The 24,760-nt window shown below is 35.8% G+C and overlaps 1 protein-coding gene across 2 annotated transcripts; it reads left to right on the top strand.

Annotated features, from left to right (window-relative positions):
- The first annotated feature begins 1,361 nt into the window (after positions 1-1,361).
- LOC127437046 (decorin-like) lies at positions 1,362-24,085 on the top strand. Of its 2 annotated transcripts, none has more exons than XM_051691691.1 (8): positions 1,362-1,525; positions 11,810-12,074; positions 17,762-17,874; positions 19,281-19,494; positions 20,472-20,585; positions 20,707-20,800; positions 21,381-21,519; positions 22,499-24,085. In XM_051691691.1, exons 2-8 carry the CDS (start codon positions 11,825-11,827, stop codon positions 22,697-22,699), a joined length of 1,125 nt encoding a protein of 374 aa, XP_051547651.1. In that variant the 5' UTR covers positions 1,362-1,525; positions 11,810-11,824; the 3' UTR covers positions 22,700-24,085. The 2 variants fall into 2 exon arrangements, with proteins under 2 accessions (XP_051547651.1, XP_051547653.1); XM_051691693.1 differs by having other exon boundaries at positions 1,367-1,515.
- The last annotated feature ends 675 nt before the right edge of the window (positions 24,086-24,760 follow it).

The raw sequence follows: 24,760 nt of genomic DNA, 5'->3' as shown, positions 1-24,760 counted from the left end.
AGGAAGATCCAAATGTGTAGCTTATTTTCTCCTGTCTCTTCAACATGTGCCAAAAATACACAAAAGTTCAAAGATGTAATCTAATTCAGGAATTTTACACCCCCCTGAAATTGACCGCATTCTGCCGAATTACTGAAATGCGAAATCACCCATAACACACCTTTGCATCATTTTAAATTTGTTTACCTTTTCATGTGGCACTACTGATAATGCGTAGCAAGAGCAGCCTCAGAGATCTGGGTTCTGGTCGCATGGAAACCAGGAAAGTAATTGCATTCACATAATCAATGATGAGCATGATTCAGAGGTTGTGTTTTCCAAGGTGATATTTTTACTCTACTGATGGTTATGTTTAGGGTAGGGTTTAGGCTAGGGCACATGGTTAATAAAATATGCATTTCTTTTCAGTGTATTACATCATTTACAGTTAAATAATATACAGCCTGCTTTTGGCGCCACTCTGTGGACATTTCACCTGGAAACCGCAGCTCACACATGCCCATATGTTCAACAACATTTCCAGCTTCAGCCACTAGGGGAAGTGAATTTGAATTTCGGTAGGCACTGGCCAATTTCAGCTGAAGAACTTTCAACCTACTGTTGCCAAATTCACTACGAGATCAGTCTGTAAACATACCAAAATTTCAAGGATATAAAATGACTTGGAGGGTTGCTACCAATTCAACCATTCTTTCAATCAGAACAGAAACAAAAAGTCAGACAAAAAGGAAAAAGGAGAGATACATAAAAGGAAAAAGAGAAGAAAAAGTGAGTCTTGATTTCAGCAACTTGCTCAACGCGAGCCAACTCCTCCCTCCCATTCTGAGTCCCTCCATTTACACATTCAATGGCTTGCCATGCCTGTTACTCATTACAAATAAACAAGCCTAATACGGATTGGGAAGCGCGCTTATGTGTGTGTGTGGTTGGGGTTATGGGTCACTGTTTCAAAAGAAACAAAAGTGTGGTGGGTAGAAAGGAGGGAATGTTTCCACCACGCAAAAAAAAAAAAAAAAACAGCTTGAAGTCCACCAAAAAAGAGCAAAGAAAAAAACGTATGTGAGAGGGAGTGAAAAACTTTTATTGTATACAATGTTCCCTATCTTTACCAGATGACACAGTATGGGAGACAGCCAATGCATTCACTGCCTATAGTCCCAGCCTTTCGTCTCTCCCTTTAACTTTTTCTTGCTGTTTTTTCTCTCTCTCCGTTTCTTGTTCCAAACTGTTTTTGGAACACTCCAGACTGGGGGAAGTTCTTCTCCAATTGTCTAATTTGAAAGGGACAAAGAAATCAACTCCTCCCTCTTTCTCCTTCCCTCCCTCTCCTTCACACTTCCTCCCTCTCTCCCTCTCTGTCTCTCTCTCCATCCCCTCCCCCCCTGACAAAGCACACCTGCCTGATCTTGGCTACTGGCGTCCACTCTGCGATCAGCCTTCGGCCTGCCGTGCTGCACATCAGCTCCAGCCTTCTCTGGATTTCTGAGTGTTTCGTCTGCAGCTCTACACTGTCCTGTACGTGCAGGTAAGATCCAATTCATGTGCACTCTCTGAAAGCTTTTCTAGTTACCCTTCTATGAGGGGATTTTTATAAGATGTTCTCAATAAAAGTTGAAGGTCTATGAATGATGACATGTGGTTATTACCCTTCAGAAAAGTCTGGTTTGGTGGTTTTCTTTGCATTGTTTAATTGTCAGATTGAAGTGGGTTGTTTTAAGTGAAGTTTTCAAAGTATTTTGGACTACTCCTCAAAAATTAATTACTTCAAGACAAAAGAGTAGTTCTGACCCTGTCAAAATTGAGTATGTGTGTATCTGCTATACAGTATATGCGTTAACGTAGGCTTATTTCAAAGCTTCTTGCATTTGTATACCTTGATAATAATAGTGGTGGGTGGGTGTGTTGACTTGGATGGTTTGGTTATTAGGAGTGCCTGCATGGATTTCATTATGATGAGAAAAACTTAATGTGTTTTATGGCAGAAAGAATAATGTGTGTTTGTGACTGCAGTATGTGAGTGTACATTGCATTAATGTTTTAATCATAAATGCCCTCCGTGCTTTTTTCTGGGATTTTCTGTGATTGCCAAATTGCTTCCCTGCATTTTGCTTCCCTAAACAAGTTCAGTGTTGTGAAAAAGACATTTACTTTGCAAGTGTCCTTATTCTCTCTGCTCTGCTCTGACTTCTATCCCTGTTTTTCTTCCTTTTGTGTACCACTTGCCATTAGAAAAAAAAAAAAGAAAAAAAAGAAAAGAGTTAATGTAAGGCCTAAAAAAAAAGCATAGAGGATTTGGTTAAATCAGTCTTCTCTGATTGATCTGTCTGAAGTACAGCAGTAGAAGGGGAGTTTGGTCTTGAAAAAGTTTGTTGGAGAGGTTTTGCACAGACAGTCTGCTTGCCTCCACTCGCTGAAGTTACATCCTAAACTCTTTACCCATGGCATGGAAGCCAAATCGCCTTGAGCCACATCAGCTAAAGGATGAATGTGCACTACTTTGAAGTGGAAAGAGAGAAAGAGAGAGTGAGAGCATGGGATGAGTGTCTCATTAATCCTTTAATAATATAGCTTCCTTCCAATCACAGGCAGGTCTGACAAGGCACTTCCTGGTAATCCCACCACAAATTCCCAGCTAACTCAAAACATTCAGTGGAGAGGGAGAGTAGAAGAGAGAGAGAAAGAGAGAGAGAGAGAGAGAGAGAGAGAGAGAGAGAGAGAGAGAGAGAGAGAGAGAGAGAGAGAGGAAGCCATAAATGAGGGACATATTCCTTGGCCATTTCACTTCCCCACAAGTAGGGTGAATTCAGGTAAATTGGGCCACTTGATGTTGGAATGTCTGTCAAAAAGTGACCCAATTTACCTCATTATTTCCCATCTCTAAATTATCAGTTTTTGTCATATGAGGGAACACAACTATGAAGCAAAGAATGACACAATTGTATTTCCCTTTTGTACATGGGTAGTTAGTGTATAATGTTTCCATGACACTTTTATAAGGAAAAGTGCAGTTTTTCACCATTTTAACACACTTTTGCCTTAAATGGTCCTGACAAAGTTTTAAAAGGTCCCCATTGAAAAGGTCCCCACACATATCTTGGGATCAGGATGTCATAGAGACTTGGGAATGGTATCTTTTGACTTGGGCAAGTAAGCAACTATCTTGCAACCAATTAACCCTAGCAACACCCTAGTAATCACCCTAAACACCTGTGCCATGTATCACAAAAAAAGCTGAACAAATTCCAGGATTGTTTTAGTTTGACAAAACTCACCAAATCCAATCAGGCTTCATTAGGGTTAAGTGGTATCAAGATGCTCATTACCAACTTTCTCTATCAATTCAGAGTTTGATCCCGAGGTTATGATTAGTTCACGTGCACGTTCACATGAATGAAGTGAACAGCCAATCACATGTGAGACAGCGTGAGTCTCATCTCGCGAGAGAGTCAGCAAGATTTACTTCTCCGCTGAAGATGTTTATGAAAATTATGATAAATTATAATAATTTAAACACAGTTATAATAGCACAAGAGGATGTTAAAAGATATGATCAATCAAAACACATTTACACAATACGAATAATCACTGTGAAATCATCAATAATTACAATACATTCACACAGCACAGAGGATCACTTGTAAATGATAAGGAATTTAAAGGCATTTACACAGCAAGAGGAAACATTGCTGCTGCTGCTGCTGCTAGAGCACGAAAAAAAATCTGAATGTGATTAAAATATTAAAATAGATAATATATTGATGTGAAAGTAACTTTACATAGGTCCACAACAAGAACATTCAGGCTTGTAATTTTAAAAGTTTAATATCTTGATTTCAAATAATAATAATGAAAAAAAAAAAAAAAAACAATTAAAAGCTTAAGTATTAATTTAAATTACTAACTTAATATAATTTAATACTATTAGACATTAATACACTATAGAAAAATTAAAATGTGAGCAATTGGAAAATGAGTAAATGGTATGCACTAATAAAGACTTATTATTTATTTCTAGCAACAAAAGACACAATAAAGACATATTTGGTGTGCTAGTGTGCTTTTATTGAACTTCAAGTGAAATATTTTATGTTCATGGCATCTCTGCCAGCAAATCCTAATAAGAAGGGGTTTGGGTGGCATTCACACTTTTCTGATATATCTATAGTGGAGTGGAGTGATTAAATGTTTTTATTTTAAAATCATTCGATCGTTATTGATATTGTATTAATATCTTACTTGAAATTATATAATTTAAAGTGTCTTTTTTTTTTTTTTCTCCCCAATTTGGAATGCCCAATTCCCACTACTTAGTAGTTAGTAGTAGCCTCATGGTGGCGCAGTTACTCACCTCAATCCGGGTGGCGGAGGACAACTCTCAGTTGCCTCAGCTTCTGAGACTGTCAATCCACGCATCTTATCATGTGACTTGCTGTGCATGACACTGTGGAGACTCCCAGCATGTGGAGGCTTATGCTACTCTCCGTGATCTACGCACAACATACCACGTGCCCCGTTGAGAGCGAGAACCACTAATCGCGACCATGAGGAGGTTACCCCATGTGACTCTAAGCAACCGGGCCAATTTGGTTGCTTAGGAGATCTGGCTGGAGTTACTCAGCACACCCTGGATTCAAACTCGTGATTCCAGGGGTGGTAGTCAGCATCAATACTCGCTGAGCTACACAGGCCCCCAAATTAAAGTGTCTTTAAACAAATGCAAGACTGCCAAAAATATATTTCTTGCAATAAATAATGATCATAAATAGCTTATTTTGTACATTTCTAAAATTGTCTCGTTGAAGTGCATTTTAAATTGGAGTGAGAGATACTGGTGGGAGTGACTGTCACTTTGCTCACAGCTGATTGGTCCAGTATCTGGACGTGATCTCTGATCGGGAACATAACCTGCCCCGGAGCAGGTTAGCCGATTAGCACATGTTACTATGGCAAGGAACCCAGATGAATGTCTATCCACTTTACTGGTACCGCAAATTTAAAGTTTGCTTAAACTAAGTTTAAGCTTATCTAACTACACTGTAAACACTAATAGTAATCTCAAATTATAAAAAATAGTTTACTCAACTTAATCTTACATTTTTACTATTCTTACTAATTTAAATTAAGTTACAGTTACTCTCTAAATCCTAAAGTTGTCATTAATAAAAACATTTAAGTGGTCCTAATTAAACATTACTTGAAATGTCACATTTTGCAATCATAACTCAAATACATAAGTAATTTAAAATCTGGCTTCGAGTATTACTAACTTAAAATTACCAATTACAAAATTGCGGCTGTGTGGAATACCCATAAACCCTTGCGCTTGAATAAATTATGTTTGTATGGTCAAAACAAGGGAACTTATGTAGTAAAATAATAGTTTTTTATTTAAAAATGTACTTAGTTTTAATTCTTAAGACTATTGTTGTTGTTTTGTTGTAGCTGGTTGATAATTGAGATTTTTGTTAAGTCACCATGAGGGTGATAAGTGTTACCTCTGGTGAAATTGCAGCCTGTTTAGTTTAAGTCATTCTTCTTTACTCAATTGTACTTTACAAAGGGCAGATTTATGTGCACTATGAAGTACTGAGTAGAGTCCAGTGTGCCATATGGCTAACTTAGAATCTAGTCATAATTTCCCTTATCCCTCATATCTTTCTGTATAAGACATGTTATAACCCAATTTAAATAATTAAAAGCAATGATACTTTAATCATAGATGAGTTAAGCTTACTTGTAACTAGTTCATGTTACTTATAAAATTACGTTCAGTTTACTTGAGCCAAATAAGTATGTTTACTTAGAAAAAGCATGCAAACCAGTTGCCTTGAAAAATCTAAGTAAGGTCAACTAATTAGATTTTACAGTGTAGCTGCTTAATCATGCTTTGTGACATAGGCCACTGGACAGTGCATAAATATAAACATAAAAGTGTTAATGTTAAGTAATTTTGTTTTACTCATTTGTTTATTAATTGCTGTGTAGAATCCAAATGCATTTTGAACAAATACAAGATTAAGACCACTCAGAACTATTTACACTTTATTTACTCTTGATTCTTGACCTCTCTCTTCCTCCCTTGACAGACAGTGTCAATGGGCCATGCAATAAGTATTCTTTGAAAGCGACAGGTCTCCATTTGGTCTTTAACTCTGTGATGAGTCATTAAGTGGTAGCCATACTGCCTTTTCCCTTTTATTTGCTATTCTACCCCTTTAAGGGAAGGAAATTAGAGTTTTGGACCAAAGTCAAAGCAGTGCTGTCTATGACAGATCAATGAAACATTGCCTTAGAGAGAGGAAATGAGGAAGATTGAAAGGGTGTTTATGTGTAAAGTAAGAGATGGTATAGATTGGGATGGACTAAATCATCCAATTTGAATTAGGACTTCTTAGAATAAGTGGTCACTGGCTCAAATCTTTTCTTTTACTTTTTCATGAGCCAAAATAACCTGCCAGCCTCCAGCATATAATTGGTTATTCAACGACTTTCTGTGGCTTTTGTGGTAGGTAATTTGAAGACAATCATTTTGCTGGGCTGAACCATAGTTTTGATCTGTGAGAAAGTCTAATTGTCCTCTGGCAGTTGCTTTGGATTTTGGGTTAGTGGTCTGGAACCATTTTGGCTGCCGAGGGTAAAGTGGTCAAAACCTTTTTGGGTCAGTGTTGCCCTGGAGTGTAGTTTGTTGAGCTCAATATTAAGAACACATTCTTGCATTTTTTCATTTTTTAATACAGTGCCTTATTTGTGCTCCAGTTTTGGTACATAACCCATTGGAATGCTCAGATAATTACATTTTTGAAACATTTCCTCAGTGTTTGGGGAATTCTGTGAATTTTAAAGCTCTCAAAGGTATATAAATAAATAAAATTAATAAATAATAAAAAAATAAAAATAAGTAAATAAAATGAAGCTGTTTTGTGGGGTGTAATGTTAAGATATATTTTATTTAAAATCAACTGTTGATTGTGTTGAAAGCAGCACACGTTTCAAATGTCCTGTAGCCTGTAAATACCTTTCTGTGAGTCATTGCTGAAAGGAGCTATAGGTCATTAAATGTGTGTGTGTGTGTGTGTGTGTGTGTGTGTGTGTGTGTAAACTGAAAAAAGAGCTGTATTGTTTTCATTAATCAATACTTAAACTATATTAATGAACTGCCAATGTCACTAACAGTTTCAAATATAATACATGTTATACGCTAATACAATGTATTATAGTAGCTATAAATAGGTGATGTAATGTGTAAGTACATTGTAATTACATTGTAAGTACAATGTAATTACATGTATATGGTAAATATTAGATGCACATTATTTTGTACCATGTAGTTCTTACTTCTCTGATAAACATTAACATAAACACACAAATTTTAGTGTGATCACAATGTATCTACCCCATATACTTCATTAAATAGTTGCTTTGGAGAAGTCAGCTTTTCTTAGATGTAATAGCTAAACAATACAGAACCTCAATTGTTGTGCAAACTAAAGATATACTGTACATAGACCACCTGCTATGGAGCAGTCTCGAGAGTAAATACAAAGCTAGTGCGTATGCTAGTGTGTATGTTTATGCAGGGGCGCAGCTACCCATTTCTGAGTATGTATGCAAAACTACATTTTGCGACCCATGTATCTGTCAAGTGAAAAACTTCATTCCTTTTTAAAAATGCACATTTTTAAGACCAGAGAAAGGCCAGTGCTGATTCTGTTTTTTGTTTTTTTCATTTGGATCAGACTGTTGCCCGACCCACAGACAAGGAGAAATCAAGGCTGAGGGCCTGTAACAACCTGGCAGAAGCTGAGAGTTAGACCACTTAGCTGTGTCTGTGGGAAATCACATCTGAAGTTATTTGTTTGAACTCAGTTCTGCTGATCACTGCCACATTGAGCCATCTGACATTGGCCCACTGAATCCAGCCGAGGATACACTTAAAAACATAACCTCGGTTCGACTGATAATCCATATATAACATGATAAATCATTTACAAATACATTCCTCAGATACTTTTCTTTAAGTGTATTCTAGGTAAATATTTAATCCAGCCTGATCTCATGAACATTGCAAAATACTATATCGTGGTTCCTTACACATATCATGCCAGTTCTGAGGTGAAATGTCCACTGTGTGGCGCTAAAAGCAGTTACATTTTCTCCTAAACAGATGAGGTTTTTAAGACCCTACCCTCAACCTTAATCCTAAACCTAACCAATAATGTCATAAAAGCAGATGTGAGATGAAAAACAGATCAGGTTTTGGAGGTAAATGCTCTATCGAGTTTTAGATCAACAAAACCGACCTTCCTATCCTAAACCCTAATCCTAAACCTAACCAATGGGATCACAAAATGCAAACGTTAGATGAAAAACACAATTGCTTAAGCAACTACATAATTTTGTGCTGATTCAACACTTTTGGCTCACGTGTCACCTCACATGCTCTTCAGGACTCGTTTTCTGGTTCTTTGCATTGCAAGTGCAATGCTCTATCAGTTGAGCTACTGTGCAATTTAATTGCATTTGAACAAGTTGTATTTGTTAATTTAATGCAAACATTAAAATATATCGACTTACAAGTTATGCACAACAGTAAAAGTGCTTAGATGTCATAAGATAGCATTGTGTGAGGAACAGATTGAAAAGTAAATGTTAATAAATGTGATTTGTGTGAAAGTGAATAAATGTTGTAATTTTTTTTAGCACCTCCTGTTTTCATTTCACCAGGAAACTGCTGTGATATGTACAACGAGCCGTGTAAAAACTACCTATCCTTTGCAAAAATATAGGTATAGTAAAGTGATTATTTAATTTTTTCGTGGAAAATGTAGTCATGTAGAATCTCTTTCTCAAGTCTTTTATTATTATTATTATTCCACAAAGGCATGACACCATCAGTCTCTGCTCTTGTCTGTTTGCCTGGCTCTTGCAACAGCCTGTGGTTTGTTGACAGGATGCAAATAAAATGCAGCAACAGCTCTTCCCATGATCTAGCCACAAACAGAATCGGTCATGGTGACAGCCAAAGCAGAAATCTGTGACACTCAAATGTCTTTTCATACTGCTGACCAGGCCCTGACACTCTAAGCTCCTTCTGTGGCTTCATTCCTGCTGGGAATAAATAGAGAAGAAGGGGTTACATGTACAGTAGCTCTGGAAGAGTATGGCTCTAGCAACACCAAGGACATGGGTTCAATTCCCAGGGAACACACATACTGTACTGATAAAATGTATAGCTTGAATGCACTGCATGTTGGGGATAAAAGCATCTGTCAAATGCATAGATGTAAATCTGAGGTCTTCTCTTTGCCCATTGTGTCAAGGTTCACATCTCTTGTGTGCAGGTGCTCATGATAAACGATGTCTGAGAGGTTAGAAATTGCATTCAGGTTTGAAAACATGGCATTAAATTATATAACAGGTCTATTTGAGTTCATAAACTGTTGTTGTGGAATGTTGTTGCAGAAAACTTCAACAGCTTTCCAAAAAAATCTCATTGTTAGTTTTGAAACATGATCCTGGATCAGTTGTTTGATACAGTAAGTGTAGAATAAAAAGAACCTCAGAAAATGGTTAAAATATGCTCTCCTGCATTGCAAATCAACATTAACGAGCAATCTGAGGTTGAGGGTCACTTGCAGTGAATCCTTTTATTTATTTATTTTTATTTTTTTATTGTATAGCACTCACAGGAGTTTGAAAATCTACACTTGCCTCTGATTCATTTCCCTCACAAAAGGGTAAGCATGGTTGCTCATAGCTAGTTTAGCTTGCCATATACAGTATATATATATATATATATATATATATATATATATATATATATATATATACTGTGTGTGTGTATATATATATATATATATATATATTCCCTTATATATATATATATATATATATATATATATATATATATATATATATATATATATATATATATGGCAAGAGCTGTATCTTCTATTGCTTGGGGAATTTAAAAAATAAATACAAATACAGTCTTTCCAGACAAGGTTTTCGAGGTCAAACTCCTGGCTTTCCAGAGTTCAAGAATATTTACATAGTGGTTTTTCACTGTCCCAGTGATGTGGCCATCACCAGGATTTGAACTACTGTAATTATGCCATATATTGATTACACAGAACTGAGATGACCCTGCAAAGTTGAACTGAACTACTGGAGTTACATACATTGTCATTTCCTTGACATTCAGCAATTTTCAGCTCCTCACCAGAGACATATGTTTATGTGTGGGCTTGTGGACAACTTTGAGCACTCTCTCTAAAAGAGAAGACAGATTTAGTCTTCCTGACTGAAGGCATGAATGAGTTTAAATGCGAGTTTGAACAGTCATGTAATAAAATGGTTTGATGCCCTTTAGTTTAAGTCCCAGTTTTGTGTGGATATGTACAAAGCAATTTTTGTTACTTCAAGTTACTTTTTAGGTTGAACAGTATATGTTCAGAGAGAATGTCACCGCTGTTTAAGGTCAGTTTAAACTGTTTATTACTAGCACATTGAAATGTGTTATTGTTCTGAATGAAGATATCCTTCTGATTTTAGGAACATAGTAAAAGTACAAAATAAAATACAATTAGTAAACCTTTAGACATTTAGTATTAGGGTCATTGACAAATAATGTTGTCTGAAATGATAAAAAATCTAGTTTAAACACATTTGTGTAGTAGAAATGTTATCTTTGGGTCCGTGATGGTTTCATAAATTTTTGAAAAACGTTTATGCATTTTGTGCTAAAAATTGGTTTAATGACTTTAAATGTCAAGAGGTATAACTATCGCATAAAAGTATTAAAATATTTTCCTTGCGCACAACAATAAAAAAATAAAATCTAATAAAATTATATATATATATATATATATATATATATATATATATATATATATATATATATATATATATATATATATAAATTTTTTTTTTAATTTTGTTTTTATTCGATTTTTATTTTTTTTTATTGTTGTGCGCAAGGAAAATAGTTTAAGAATAATTAAGAATAGTTGGTGATGAAAAGGGTAGAGTTTGGGCCAGCTCATGGATCCAGGCACTAGGGGCGGTGGCTTCCTCAGAGTGGCTCTGCTGTGAGCATGTTTGAAGGATATATATATATATATATATATATATATATATATATATATATATATATATATATATATATATAATTTATTTTTATTTTTTTGTGCCATGAATTTCAAGACGTTTTCTTAGGGTTATTCCATTTGACCTAAACAAAATGTAAAGGATTGTTCCAAAATATTTTTGCCAACATTTCTATTTTCAAGAATTTTAATTTAATCAACTAGAAATTGAAAACATGTGCATAGTAGTAGTGTATTCAAGTAACTGTTTTTTGTGATTTGCATTTTTTTGAATGTATTTTTGAATACTTCATTGACTCAAAAAGTACATTTGCTGAGCTAGTACACATAAAAGTAACCGTGAGCTTCTGTTAAGTGACTATTCTGTTAACTTCTGAATAAATTCATAAATTCATAAATAAAACCAGAATGTGCACTTATTTAAGTGTTTAGCCCAAATTTACCAGAGTTTTTTCAACAAGCACCCTACAAAAGTTGCTGTACAGGCCCCAGAGCCCTCTAAAATCTAATACACTGACCTTTAACCTCAGCTTAATTATCGCCTACATTACTCAGTCACATTGATGCACCCTACATCTGCCGTTTGACCTTTGATCTTTATCATTTCACCTCTCACCTCTCCACGTTCCAATACCTGAGACATTACCTAGTGTGTCACCCCTAACCTTTAACTCCCCTGTCTTCTCCTGTTTGTGTTCCAGGCCTCTGTTAGCAACATGAAATCGGCCTGTCTCTCCCTGCTTTTGGTGTCCGTATGCTGGGCTCTGCCCTTCCATCAATCTGGCTTCCTGGACTTCATGATGGAGGATGAACCAGCTTCAGGAGATGGTCTGGACTTGCCCGTGACTCGTAAACCACCCACTGGCAAACGTCCTCAACCACCCGAGGGTCCTGAGGGACCTGATGGACCTGTCTGCCCATTCCGATGCCAGTGCCATCTGCGAGTTACTCAGTGCTCTGATCTTGGTAAAGTACAGTATGACACTTGACTAAACGAAAATGCCTCTCTTGACTTGAATGAAATGCCTCTTGGTTTAATTATTTACTATTTAATGCAGTGACATTCATGCATATAAGTATGGCTTCATTGACAAAATAATTTTTAGGGCAACTGTATATTATTTTTAATTGCTTTCATAGTTTAACTGTCTTTTCACTTTCCTTAAATGTGGCTTTGTCCTACACCTGTTGTCGTTTATTATTTTATTTATTTATTTTTTTTTTAATGGCAAAAACTGGCCTACGTTTAAAAGAGTGGAGCAGTGTCCAAGTTGTCGTGAACAAACACTCTCTCTGGTTTGATCTGCCCATTGTTGAGTCATCATTAAATTACTTATGTCACTGTCTCGAAACCACATTAAATGTTTTCATAAGCTGTTAACTGTGCTCACTTCCGTAGATGGCCAGGCGCTAACATCTAGACGGCTGCCTCATTTTCCTAATTGCATCCCCAGGCGTATATGTGTGTGTGTGTATGTGTATGTTAGTGCTTGGAAAAGTCATAGACTGTTCCACTTTTAGAAGGTCTCTTCTGAAGATCACTGCTTCTTTTCACATGAATCTGAACTGAAAAGACAGAAAAGAGCATGTCCAAAAACTTTGTATCACATAGTTTCAAAGATTTACTTGAAATTTCTAAATTATTCTGAGATTATCCCTGTTGTTTAAAGTGAGATTTCATTGCTTACATCATAAGACCTCATTTAAATTTTCTAACCCTGGGGTTCTGTTTGGTCAAGTCCATTTTAATTGCTCAAAAACACAATTAACCTTTACTGTAAGTATCAGGTCCTCCATGAAAAATTTTACATATGTTTGGGGTCTGAGAGACCCAAGGTATAATATAATATAATATAATATAATATAATATAATATAATATTTAAGTTGGCTCAGTTCCAAAAACAACAATGTGAATGTAAGTAGACCAAGACTAAATCATGTATATTCCTATTTAGGTATACAACCCCAATACCAAAAGAGTTGGGACAGTATGGTAAATGCTAATAAAAACAAAAAGGAGTGATTTGTAAATTCTATTCATCCTGTGCTATATTGAAAGCACTACAACAAAACATTATTTTATGTTTTACGTTGTGAATTTTTTATTTTATTTAAATATACACATTTTAAATCAGATGATTTCAACATGCTCCAAAACGTTTTGTTCTCCACTTAAAACATCACCATTTCTTCTAATAATGTTTATTAAGCATTTTGGCACTGAAGACACAAGTTTGTTTAGTTTAACAAGCAGAATTTTCCATTGTTCAGGTCTTCAGCTGTGCAATAGGACCAGACATTTGTTGCTGTATTTTCGCTTCATAATTTGCCACATGTTCTCAATTGGAGATAAGTCAGGACTTGCTGTTGTCCTGCTGGAAAACCACTTCTGAAAGTGCGTGATCTCCGATCCTTCAGACGTCACTGTCTAAATAACCGTCATGCATCTGTAATGGATATCATGACTCAGAAATACTTCAATCAACATCATTTGCCATTGCATTCACAGATGCAAGTTAAGGCTTTACTATGCAAAGCAGAAGCCATACAACACTGTCCAGAAGCTTCTCTGGGCTCGGTTTTATCTTAGATGGAGAGTAGAACAGTAGAATCATCTTTTGTGGCCAACGAATTGACATTTTGAATAGTTTTTGGAAAAAACAGCCATCGTGTTCTCCGGGTCAAAGAGGTAAAGTACCATCCAAGTCATTATCAGCATCAAATCCAAAAGCCAGTGTCTGTATGGCAAGGGCAAAGCCAGGAAATTACTTTTGGGTGGGCCTCAATAAAAATGGATTAATTTTTTTTATCCATATTTTATATTTTTACCTTAACAAAAGAGAAGCAGTGCATCACACTTTCAGAAATAAGAATTTATGCATTTTTCAAACTATTTTAGAAATATATATTTGAAGTCAAAGAATAATCTCTAATATTCTGGTTACACCCTTGGCTATGCCACTGCTGTATGGGCCAGGGGTGTGTCAGTGACCATGGCATGTCTAACTTGCACATCTGTGAGGGCACCATTAATCCAGAAAGATATGTACACATTTTGGAGCAACATCTGCTGCCATCCAGACACCTTCTTTTCAAGGGAAGTCTTTGCATTTTCCGGCAGGACAACACCAAACCACATACTGCCCAGATTACAAGTGCACGGCTGCATACGCAGAGAGTGTGGGTGCTAGACTGACCTGCCTGCAGTCTTATGAAGCGCAAAATATGGCAAAGAAGGCCCCGTACAACTGTGCAGCTAAAGACCTATATAATGGATTAATGGGGGAAACTGCGCTTGCTAAACTTAACAAACTTGTGTCTTTATCGCCCAAACACTGAAATTAGAAGAAATGGTGATGTTACACAGTGGTAAACGTTTTTGGATCGTGTTGCAATCATCTGATTTAAAATGATTATTATTAAAAAAAATATATTAGTAATTCACAAGGCAAAACACCAAATAATGTTTTGTTGTAGTACTTCCAATATAGCACAGTATGAATGAATATGATAAATAATAAAAAATAAAAAAAACAGATTTGCAAATTTACAATTACTTGTATGACAGTTACAGCAATCGACAACCAAATGTAATAATTGTGACAGTCATAGATGGGCTAAATCTTCAATAATATCTACCTACTGGGTTAAATAAAAAAAATAATAATAATAATAATAAATTAAAAAAAAAACATATTGAAATAATATAAAGGGAGAAAAAGGGATAACTTTTTACCATTTATTTGACATGTACAGCATTTGGGTCTCTGCGACCCCAAACAAAGAATGTACAGTCAGTCTCAACAGAACATGACGGTTAAATAACCACACACTATTTTTCTGCATAACTGAGTTGCTATGGCGTGTCTTAGTTGGCATAGCCTTTCTTATAGGAAATTATTCTTAGAGCTATATGATCGACAGAAAATGTGTTTGCAAAGAAATACAGATGGCCAAACGAAGGAAAACAGCAATTCTCAGGAAGGGCTCATTCCATTCTTTCGTAATGCTAACACTCAATCTCAGGAGAGAAAAAGAAAGAAGAGAAGAGTTGGGGTAGTTTTACAGTGGGAGACAGGGAGAAAGAATGGAAGAGAAAGACAGAGGTGGATAGAGAGGCAGAGGAGAGGAGGGGGGTGATAGGTGTGCCGCCAGGCCTGTTCTCCATCTAAGTTCACCTCTCTCCAGTGAAATATGTGACCCAGTTTATACAGCTCTGCAGCTGCAGGGAGAACCACCTGGAATTAATGGTAGGAACCCAAAAACAACTAATGGAGAAATTGAATTTGTTTGATGAGGAAAGTTTGATGAAGGGCCTGAGAGTGCTTCTTCTGTTGCCAACTACGAGTTGTAAGGGTGAGATTCTCCGCCTTTTTAGGTGCCAGTAGATATTAATTTTGTATTTCTTGCTTGTCAGAAGTGGGGTAATGTTTATTGTATGAGTGTTAGGTAATCACCTCACTTTAAAGAAACAAGGAAGCATTAGTAAAAAGCAGTGTAAACATTCTTCAAAATACTGTATGTTATTTTGTGACTGACGGTTAAAAAAAAAAAAAATACTAAACACACTGAAAGTCATGTGGGTTTGGAACACCATGAGGGTGAGTAAATAAAGAAAGACGTTTCATTTTTGTGTGAATTGTCCCTTTCCACAGTCTTCCAAAGCTTTCTGTGCATTCATGCATTTCTGATTTAAGCGAAAGATGAAGTTTCACACAAGCACCACAATATTTAAATCTCATATTTTCTTAAAAGTACTTAAGGCATGAGAGTATAGCATCAGTGATGGCTCGATCTTTGAGAGAGATTAAATGTGTGCATGCATGCTTGATAGTTCTCTCTGCTCTTAATCTTAAATGCTGATTTCAGTGTACAGTTTGCCAATGGTTTTCTGCACATTCTGTTCTAAATATCTGACATTATAAATTATGTTAATCAGTTAAAATTAAAACCTGTTAACTCAAGTGAGGCTTTGTTCTGAGAATTATGTTGTTAGTGCATTTTTCATATTAAACACTGATAATATATTGCATAAATAGGACACACTTTGACCTACATTGATTGCTGTGGTTTTGTCTTAAAGACGTAGCCACTTGCAAATGAGACTAAACAGAGCAGAACTAAAGGAACATGTCCAACTGTTCTCTTCGTGTAGTCTTTACTGTGGTTATATAATTAACAGGGACAAATTCTTAAACTGTTTGTACTGTAGGGAGAAAGGAAACTCCTCACCAAAAAAAAAAAAAAAAAAAAACACAAAAAAGGTTTGTAGGGCTGACATTTTAAGGTGTTTACCCTATTTTCCTTCACTTTTATTTGTGTCTTACGTTTAATGCAAAGACTATGATATATAGTGGCTGCAGAAAGAATATGGACAATAAAAAAGGTATGAATTTCTTTGCATTATATAACAAAATATATTTATTTAAATATAGTCATTTATTTAAAAGACACATAGCACAGGCACACTTTTCAAATGAAAAGAAAAAGAAAAAAAAGAAAAGAAAAGAAAGTTTGTTAGGTTTCATGTTATAAAATAATATTGTTCAAAATGAAGGGGAAAGTATTACATGTGCTTGTCAAACTTTGTGGAACATGTCCATAAATTATGTGCTGAACTACACCTGTGGTTTCTCTTGAGGGGAGTTGACTTCATACATCCACTAAAATTACCTTAATTACCTTGGTTAAAAGTCATTGTAAAAATGTCTAGGAAAAGTGACGTGATATTTTGTATTTAATGCAATAAAATTCATAAATTTTTAATAGTGGCTTAAGTGTCTGAAAATGCTTTTTGGGACCACTGTGTATTCCACCCATTCTAACCTGGTCTAATGTATATCATGTGCAAGCTGTGTCACACTGTTAGTGTTGTCAAAATCAAATTCCGTGAGTTAATCTCTGGCACAAATGGATCGGTCAACTGCCTGCACATTCAGACCTATAGTGTAAGGATTACGTAAACCTAATGCTCATCCTTATTCTATATAGTGTTGATTCTTTATTTATTTTGATACTATATTGAATGTGTAAGGGCCAACATTGTCTTTTGAATATTGAAATTCTTAGAGTTGTGCTCACTACACTTGAGCCAGTGATAAAAGTTCTTATTTTTTGACACAGCTTATCCAAAAATATTGTCTTTTGCTGTAGTTTAGAAATTAATTAGCTCTTATACAGTTCTTTGGGATGATGTATGTAATAAGACATTGTTTACACTATCTGTTTTTTCCCCCTTAGCCTCTGTTCAGACTTAGAAATGCTTCTATTTTAACACAGAATGGTAGCCCATAAAAAGCTTGTTATGAAGTTTTTTGACAGACATGTTCGGCTGTACAGTTGTTGACTAGAGCTAGTTCAAAACCAAAACCAATGCAGTGCTCACATTCTTTCTGCCATTTAATCACTCTTTAGGAATGTTCTCAGTTTAGTACCAGAAATTTACACTCTAGAAAAAAGAATTTGTCGGTGTGAGTTGTGTAGAACTTAGGGAAAGGTTCATATGGCTATTGCTGATTTGAGCTGAATATTTGATCTGTTTAAAGTAGAATTTGAGTGTGTCGCATGAAGCCACAAAACACATACTGTATCAGTTCATATTCCATTTTATCAGTGTTATTTATTTTTACTTCATGTGGTTTGTGTTTCTCAGGTCTGAAGGCTGTTCCAGAAAAAATCCCACTTGATACCACACTGTTGGACTTGCAGAACAACAAGATCACAGAGATCAATGAAAATGACTTCAAAGGCCTGAAGAGTCTTCAAGTAAGATTTTAAATTACTCCCTCTTTCTTTAATTGACTTTGATACAATGAGGTTCAAAAGTATAATATTATCATCAGCATACTGTAACAATTGAAGCAATGAATTGGGAAATTATTTTAAGAATATCGTATTTTTTTGTATGTTTCCTTTGCTTTAATGTAAGCATGCACTCAAGCTGGCATGGACTCCAAAAGTTTGTGCAAAACCAAATGATACATGTTATCCAAGCATGATTGAGAATGATCCAAAGAGCATCTTGTGTGGAAATCTGACCTTTAGTACAAAGGAGTAACATGGTCAATGCTACAAGTTTTCTTATATGATTAATGACCTGGAAATAGTGTAGAATCTTAAATATTATTCATTTTAAATCCTAAAACAGGTTTAAAATAGATTCTTGAATCCCATAATTTCAATGTAGACTTCTAAACCCCCCCAGTTCACAACTCATTCCTTATAAGTGGAAGTGACAGCATGATGTTTTTGCTATAATCAGTCATTATAGAGAAAATAAAGTCCAAATTTCCATTCGAAACCATTTGTGAACCTCATTTCACATACAAACATTCTACACTAATAGCTATTCTTTCCCCTAAAATAATTGCTTGAGCAGCACTGAAAAGCACTCCTAGTATCCAGAGGGGTTTGTCTGCTAAAACTATGCATTTCAACCATTGTGATTTTAAAAGGCAAAATTAATCTTCAATTTTTGGAAACCCTGGAGTAATCTTCAGTTTACAAATCAACTCATCATCCATGCATAATTTCTTGAAGGCATGTGAAATCCTCTATATTTGAAATTGTGCAATCCATCCCCTCCAGAAAACTTCTCCACCCTGCTGCATGAGCCTGGGGAATGTGTCAGTCCTAGGTGCATAACTGTAACGATAAATATACAGCCCTCCCATCCAGCGCCCTTTGCTGTTTCTTTGTTTCCAAGCTCAACATCCACATGGCGCCTGTATCTGTTAGGCGCCAATGAGAAATGAATGCGAACAGAACAAAGTGAGAAAACGATGCCAAAATGCTATGTTAGCCATCCTTATTTAATTATCACAGTGAAAATAAATGAAGATTTTTATTTACTGAACTGGATTAGAGTGCTCGAAGTAGCTGGTGAACTTTTTAAGACTGAATGCCAAAGTTGAACTATATGTTATAGCCTCAGAACACCAGAGAGGAAACAATTTTCGGCTGACCATCTAAAACTGTCTGCATTTGTACAGTGACAAATCAACAAAGAATTATGCAGTAACTTTATACCACTTGCAGTTAACCTTGTGCCAGTGAACTGCCATAATGTCAATCAATTCTCTAGAATTGTGAAATAAGACTTTTCTTACAGTATTCTACTCTCTATTCTAACTCTGAGGAAATCGCTAACTAGATTTCTTTTTTCTGTTTAGACACTCATCCTGGTAAACAATAAGATCACCAACATCCATGCCAAGGCCTTTTCTTCTCTCATCAGCCTGGAGAGGCTTTACCTGTCAAAGAATCTCCTAAAGGAAGTTCCTGCCAACATACCGAAAAGCCTTCAGGAGCTGCGCATTCACGAGAACCAGATTAACAAGATAAAAAAGTCCTCCTTTGCTGGCATGGCCAATGTCATCGTCATGGGTAAGAATATTATTCCCTTGCTGACTAGAGAGTCATCTGTTAGCAGGCTTTTGAAAACATTAAGTTATTGGCTTTTTCAGTTCAACAAGATTACACAGGAAGTCAGCATGTTGTTTCTGAGAGTTGCTGTACCTTAGAATCAGCCACATTATGCCGACTCACTGACAAGCACCATCTCCTATTAGACATTTTTGAATCAGCAACAGCATGATTACCTTCCCCTGTTGCGTGACCTAAAGCATGTTGTGTTAGCAGTGTGGGAGACCCAGGTTCGGATCCTGTATGTAACCAGCAAGTAATTGCGTTTTCATTATCAGTAAAGAGCACAATTCAGAGGTTCCCTCTAACGTTACATTTTTACTCCACTGATGGTTAGGTTTAGGTTTGGGGGTTGGGTTGGGTTGGGGGGTTCAGTTTATAAAATGTGCATTCCTCTTCACTGTATTACATCCTGTACACCTTCACAACTCACTTCACAACTCACTTTTGACACCCCTCCGTGGACATTACACCTGGAAAATGGAGCTCACACATGCCCTTACGCTTAACAACAATTACCACTTTTGCCACTGGTGGCAGTGTTTAAAATTTCGGTAAACACAGACTTATTTTAGTTAAAGAAAAGTCAGCCTACTGTTTCCGATTTCACTGTGAGATCAGTCTGTTTTGTTAGCATGTTTATAAAATGTGAGGTGTTTTATTGTGCTTTGTGAAGAGCTTTGATTTGTTTATCCTATTAAACATAAAAGAACCAATGAAACACATATTTTACTCCACTTTTAGGAGTACACTATACATATTCAGTAGATGGCCTCAATGCTCAAATAGATAGCCTCAAACCTAACATACATGATAATTCAACAATGTCAAACTTTGCAGGGAAAATATTGCAGTTCACCTCTATATATGGTTATAAACATGTTATAACAAAGTAAATGCTACGAACCAATATAAATTTTGAGTCTGTCTTGTTCCAGAGCTTGGCTCTAACCCTCTGAGCAGCTCCGGGATTGATAATGGAGCTTTCGCTGATCTGAAGAGAGTCTCTTACATCCGTATCGCTGACACCAATATCACTTCCATTCCTAAAGGTACAAAACTCTACTGTAAATACTAGTGGAGTGAGCAGTTTGAATTTTAACACTTTTCACTTCAATGTAATGTGACAAACATCGATAATTGTATTGTATATGTTGTGCCAAAAATGCCCAGGTTTACCCAGTTCTCTGTTTGAACTTCACTTGGATGGAAACAAGATCACCAAAGTGACCGCAGGCAGTCTGAAGGGCCTCAAGCATCTGTCCAAGTAAATGCATCTCTCTTCTTCATATATTTGTTGTTTGTTGTGCAAAAAAACAAAACAATTGGGCAATTGATTTACCTGCATGGCTGCATGCCACACAGACTTGAAGAGGCAACATGAACAGAGCAACAGTATACAGTATGTGACTCATTTTTCTCTATATAGCTGAAAACCTTTAAAGCAAACTGACTAGAAGAGGAAGTTTATCGTACAGAGATATTTTTTTATAAAAATTGTAGGTTTGAAATGACTAGCAAAAGCTCACACACCCTGTGAGACCCAAAAACAGTGACATCATTGCATGGATCAGTTTGCTTTGGATTACACTGAGAAATTAGAACATTCATATTACATGGTTTTTCCTCTGTACACGCCTAGTTCCACAAATTGAATCCCGGCCGAATCGTTATAAAAGTCCTCTATTAACTCAAATACAGACTAGTTTGAGAAGACTGAATGGAAGATTGTTTTGCTGTTGGCCTCATAATCCTAATAATAATTGACAAGGGGTATTATAGAATAGGAAGAGCACAGTGTTTCTTCAGAATGTTGTTTATTGATGTATTTTTGTGCATTTTTGTAGACTGGGTCTAAGCAATAATGAGATCAGTGTGGTGGAAAATGGCTCTCTGGCAAATGTGCCACACCTGAGGGAACTTCACTTGGAAAATAATGCATTGACTGCAATCCCACCTGGCCTGCCAGACCACAAATACATTCAGGTGAGGGATCTCACACAAGCAAACACACAAAAACAGAGTGAGAGTGTGGCTAGTTGTCACACAAGAAAGATAGGAAGGACTGTATCTCAGTACCTATACGTTTTTGAGTCAAAATTACACAAATGCTTGAGTTCTCTAGAAGTTTTTTGTTTATTGATTTCAAACACATAGTTCAAAACTGTCTAAAAATATAAAATTATACAAATAAAATTATTTTAGATTTGTATATAACATAAATATGTATTTATAAAATGTAATTATTACAATTTATTTAAATGATTAAGCAAAAAGTTATTAAATAAAAATAAAGCATTTCTTTTTTTTTACTAAGATTTTAATATCATCATGCTATTTGTAATAGCTATTGGGTGAACAAGTGAACACAATAAAGCCACACTAGTAAACATTAAGACAAAGGTCAAGTATATAATTAAGGTAGATTTTAATTTAAAAGTTGTACCGTGATCTCAAGACATGGGTGCATTTCATGCGAGTTAGCACGTTGTCGCATTTTTATTGGGACAAGTTGTCAATTATTATTTTTATTTTTTTTTTCAAGTTGGAAATGTATTAATCAGAAAATCAGATGGCCAGACAATAATTTGTATGTTTTTGTATTAATATTATATTTGTTTCGTGACAAAGGGTCAAAATGCATTCAATGAACTATAACTTTTTTCCTGGGCAATAATATTGGAAATGTTCAATAGCTTTTTGTAGTCAAGACTTTAAGGTATGTACCTATACAGAAATTATAAAATTAAATTAAATTAAATTAATTTAAATTAAATTAAATTAAATTAAATTAAAAATTACATTAAAAATTAAATTAAATTAAATTAAAGACTAGCCCTGATCTCCCCTATATACCCTAGTATTACATATTTACATGTTCCAGTCTCTAAATGTCTTTGAGTTGCTGGTCACATCTTGCCTTTCTCTCATGTTTCCATTCTTTGTAATACTTTCATCAATCCAGGTGATCTACCTTCATGCCAACAAGATTGCTGCTGTGGGAACAGAGGACTTCTGCCCTCCTGGCTATAATACAAAGAAGGCCATGTACTCAGGCATTAGTCTGTTCAGTAATCCAGTGCCCTATTGGGAGGTCCAGCCAATCACATTCCGTTGCGTCTTTGACCGCTCAGCCATACAGCTGGGCAACTACAGGAAAAAATAAATTAACCAATCAGAGGGCTCAATCACTGTTTTCATCCCGTCCCTTCCTGTTTGACCCTAAACCTTTCAAGCACATAATTTAGTTTGTATGCCATATCTCATTTAACTCAATATAAACAGCAATTCCATTGTCAAGATGCAGTTTTCCACACTGTACCATTGATACAGACCGATTTTTATGCAATACTTCAATACATCTAGAAGCAGTAATAGCAAGCAAATAACCAAATGCATTTCAGTAATGTCATAATATCTCTCTGAAAATACATATTGTCTTGCTATAATTGCAGTTTTTGAGCCATGGCCACTTTGAATATCCAATAGCGCACATTGCCCTTAAAAATAAACAGTGCGTGATAAAATTATCTTTTTTTTAAGCCATGTTCTTAAAGAGATAGTTCACCCAAAAATGAAAATTGTGTCATTATTTACCACGCTAATGAGTTGTTCCAAACTTGTATGTCTTTGTTTCTTCCGTGGAACATTGAAGGAGATATTTGGCAGAATGTGAGCTTCAGTCACTATTCACTTTCATTGCATCCTTTTTCCATACAGTGAAAGTGAACGAAGACTGAGGCTCACATTCTGCTTAACATCTTCTTTTGTGTTCCACAAAAGAAAAAAAGTCAGTAAATGATGGCACAATATTCATTTTTGGGTGAATTAACCTTTTAAGCTGGCCTGCAGAGCAGGCAGCAAGGAGTTAACACATGTCAACCTGTGCCATTAACAAAAGCTTGTATACTAGAGTGTACTCAGTTATAACTTTCTGTGTAGTGCTAGTGTTCGGATGGGCTGTTAAACGATTGTACACACATTCTTAACGTCTTTCTTTTGTAGTCATTTGAAATTGTAGAGTAGAGTTTTTCTTCCTCCCAGTGACATTTGTGTGCATTGGTTTCTTTGGATCCCGGCTGCCATGTAACATAGTGTAGAGCGCTCTACCCAGGTGAACATAGCTCTTCAAGATGTATAATAAACTATGTGTCATTTTGATGGAAGCAATTCCCAAAAGCTTATACGCATGTTTTCTGTTCAGCTCCTAAATGACTTGGCTATGTTACGTGTGAGTGTGTGTGTTTGCACCTTTCATTCTTGTTTTGTGTCCCCTTGTTTGTTTGTTTTTTGTATCATTCTGAAAGATCGGTGGGGAGACGGTGGACATGGACACCTCCTCCGCTTTCATGAGAGTCTTGAATGTCGCTTGTATAGACGCTGTATATAAATGCTGTATAAAAGAATACTATCAATGCTTTGAAGCACAAGCACTTACAGTAGTTTGGACTTTTAATGTATCGGCAATAAAGCTAATCCCTTTCCCTCTCTCTCTGTCCAATGAAGGCTCCAACACAGGTTTCTTGAACCAAATAAACAGTTGAATATATCATCACGCTTTCTGGGAGCTTTCAATGTCCACCCAGGTTCCTCATAGGGTGGTTTCGCATGTTTATATGGGTACACACTTGGTTTAAGGGTGGATGAAATTAAATGATATACCTCATTTAAAAAATGCAGGGCAGACAAGCTTTCTTGGATGGATCCTGCTGTTGCAGAAGACCTTTAAAAGAAGTCAAGAGCTATGGTAAAAATTACACATTTGAGTTTGGTTAAAATCTGAAACATACAGTATCTGTAATACAATTTGATCCAAAGCAGCTTACAAATGAGGAACATCACAGTTCGTCAAAAGCCAGCCATATGCAGTATCAGACTGCCAAGCTTGACGGATAAGCTAGAGTAAGTACAGAAGCTAAGAAATGCCAAAAGTAGAAAAAAGAGATAAAAGGATTTATATTATTATTATTATTATTATTATAATTATTACTATTATTATTATTATTATTATTATTATTATTAAATGGATGTGCCTATGATTATGGTTGTGGTCTAGTTAAGTGCTCATGGAAGTGATCTGACCTTCGCTTAGATGCAATCACTAAGAATTAAATGACATACTGTACATTTTACTCATAATTACATATTCATGCTATTAGGAATCCTCTCCAAAATCATTACAAGGAAAAGTCTAAAAGAGTTTCAAGAAAAGACTTTGTCACTTTCA

Source organism: Myxocyprinus asiaticus, chromosome 47, assembly GCF_019703515.2.
Source record: "Myxocyprinus asiaticus isolate MX2 ecotype Aquarium Trade chromosome 47, UBuf_Myxa_2, whole genome shotgun sequence".
Lineage (NCBI taxonomy): Eukaryota > Metazoa > Chordata > Actinopteri > Cypriniformes > Catostomidae > Myxocyprinus > Myxocyprinus asiaticus.
Note: the sequence above shows the minus strand (reverse complement) of the source record. Positions and strands in the feature narration are given on the sequence as shown.

Bases quoted from the DNA above. Each gene is read 5' to 3' on its own strand.
- LOC127437046 (XM_051691691.1), top strand. From the start codon at position 11,825: ATGAAATCGGCCTGTCTCTCCCTGCTTTTGGTGTCCGTATGCTGGGCT. The intron at 12,075-17,761 runs GTAAAGTACAGT...TGTGTTTCTCAG, and splicing joins TACTCAGTGCTCTGATCTTG to GTCTGAAGGCTGTTCCAGAA. The intron at 17,875-19,280 runs GTAAGATTTTAA...TTTTCTGTTTAG, and splicing joins AAGGCCTGAAGAGTCTTCAA to ACACTCATCCTGGTAAACAA.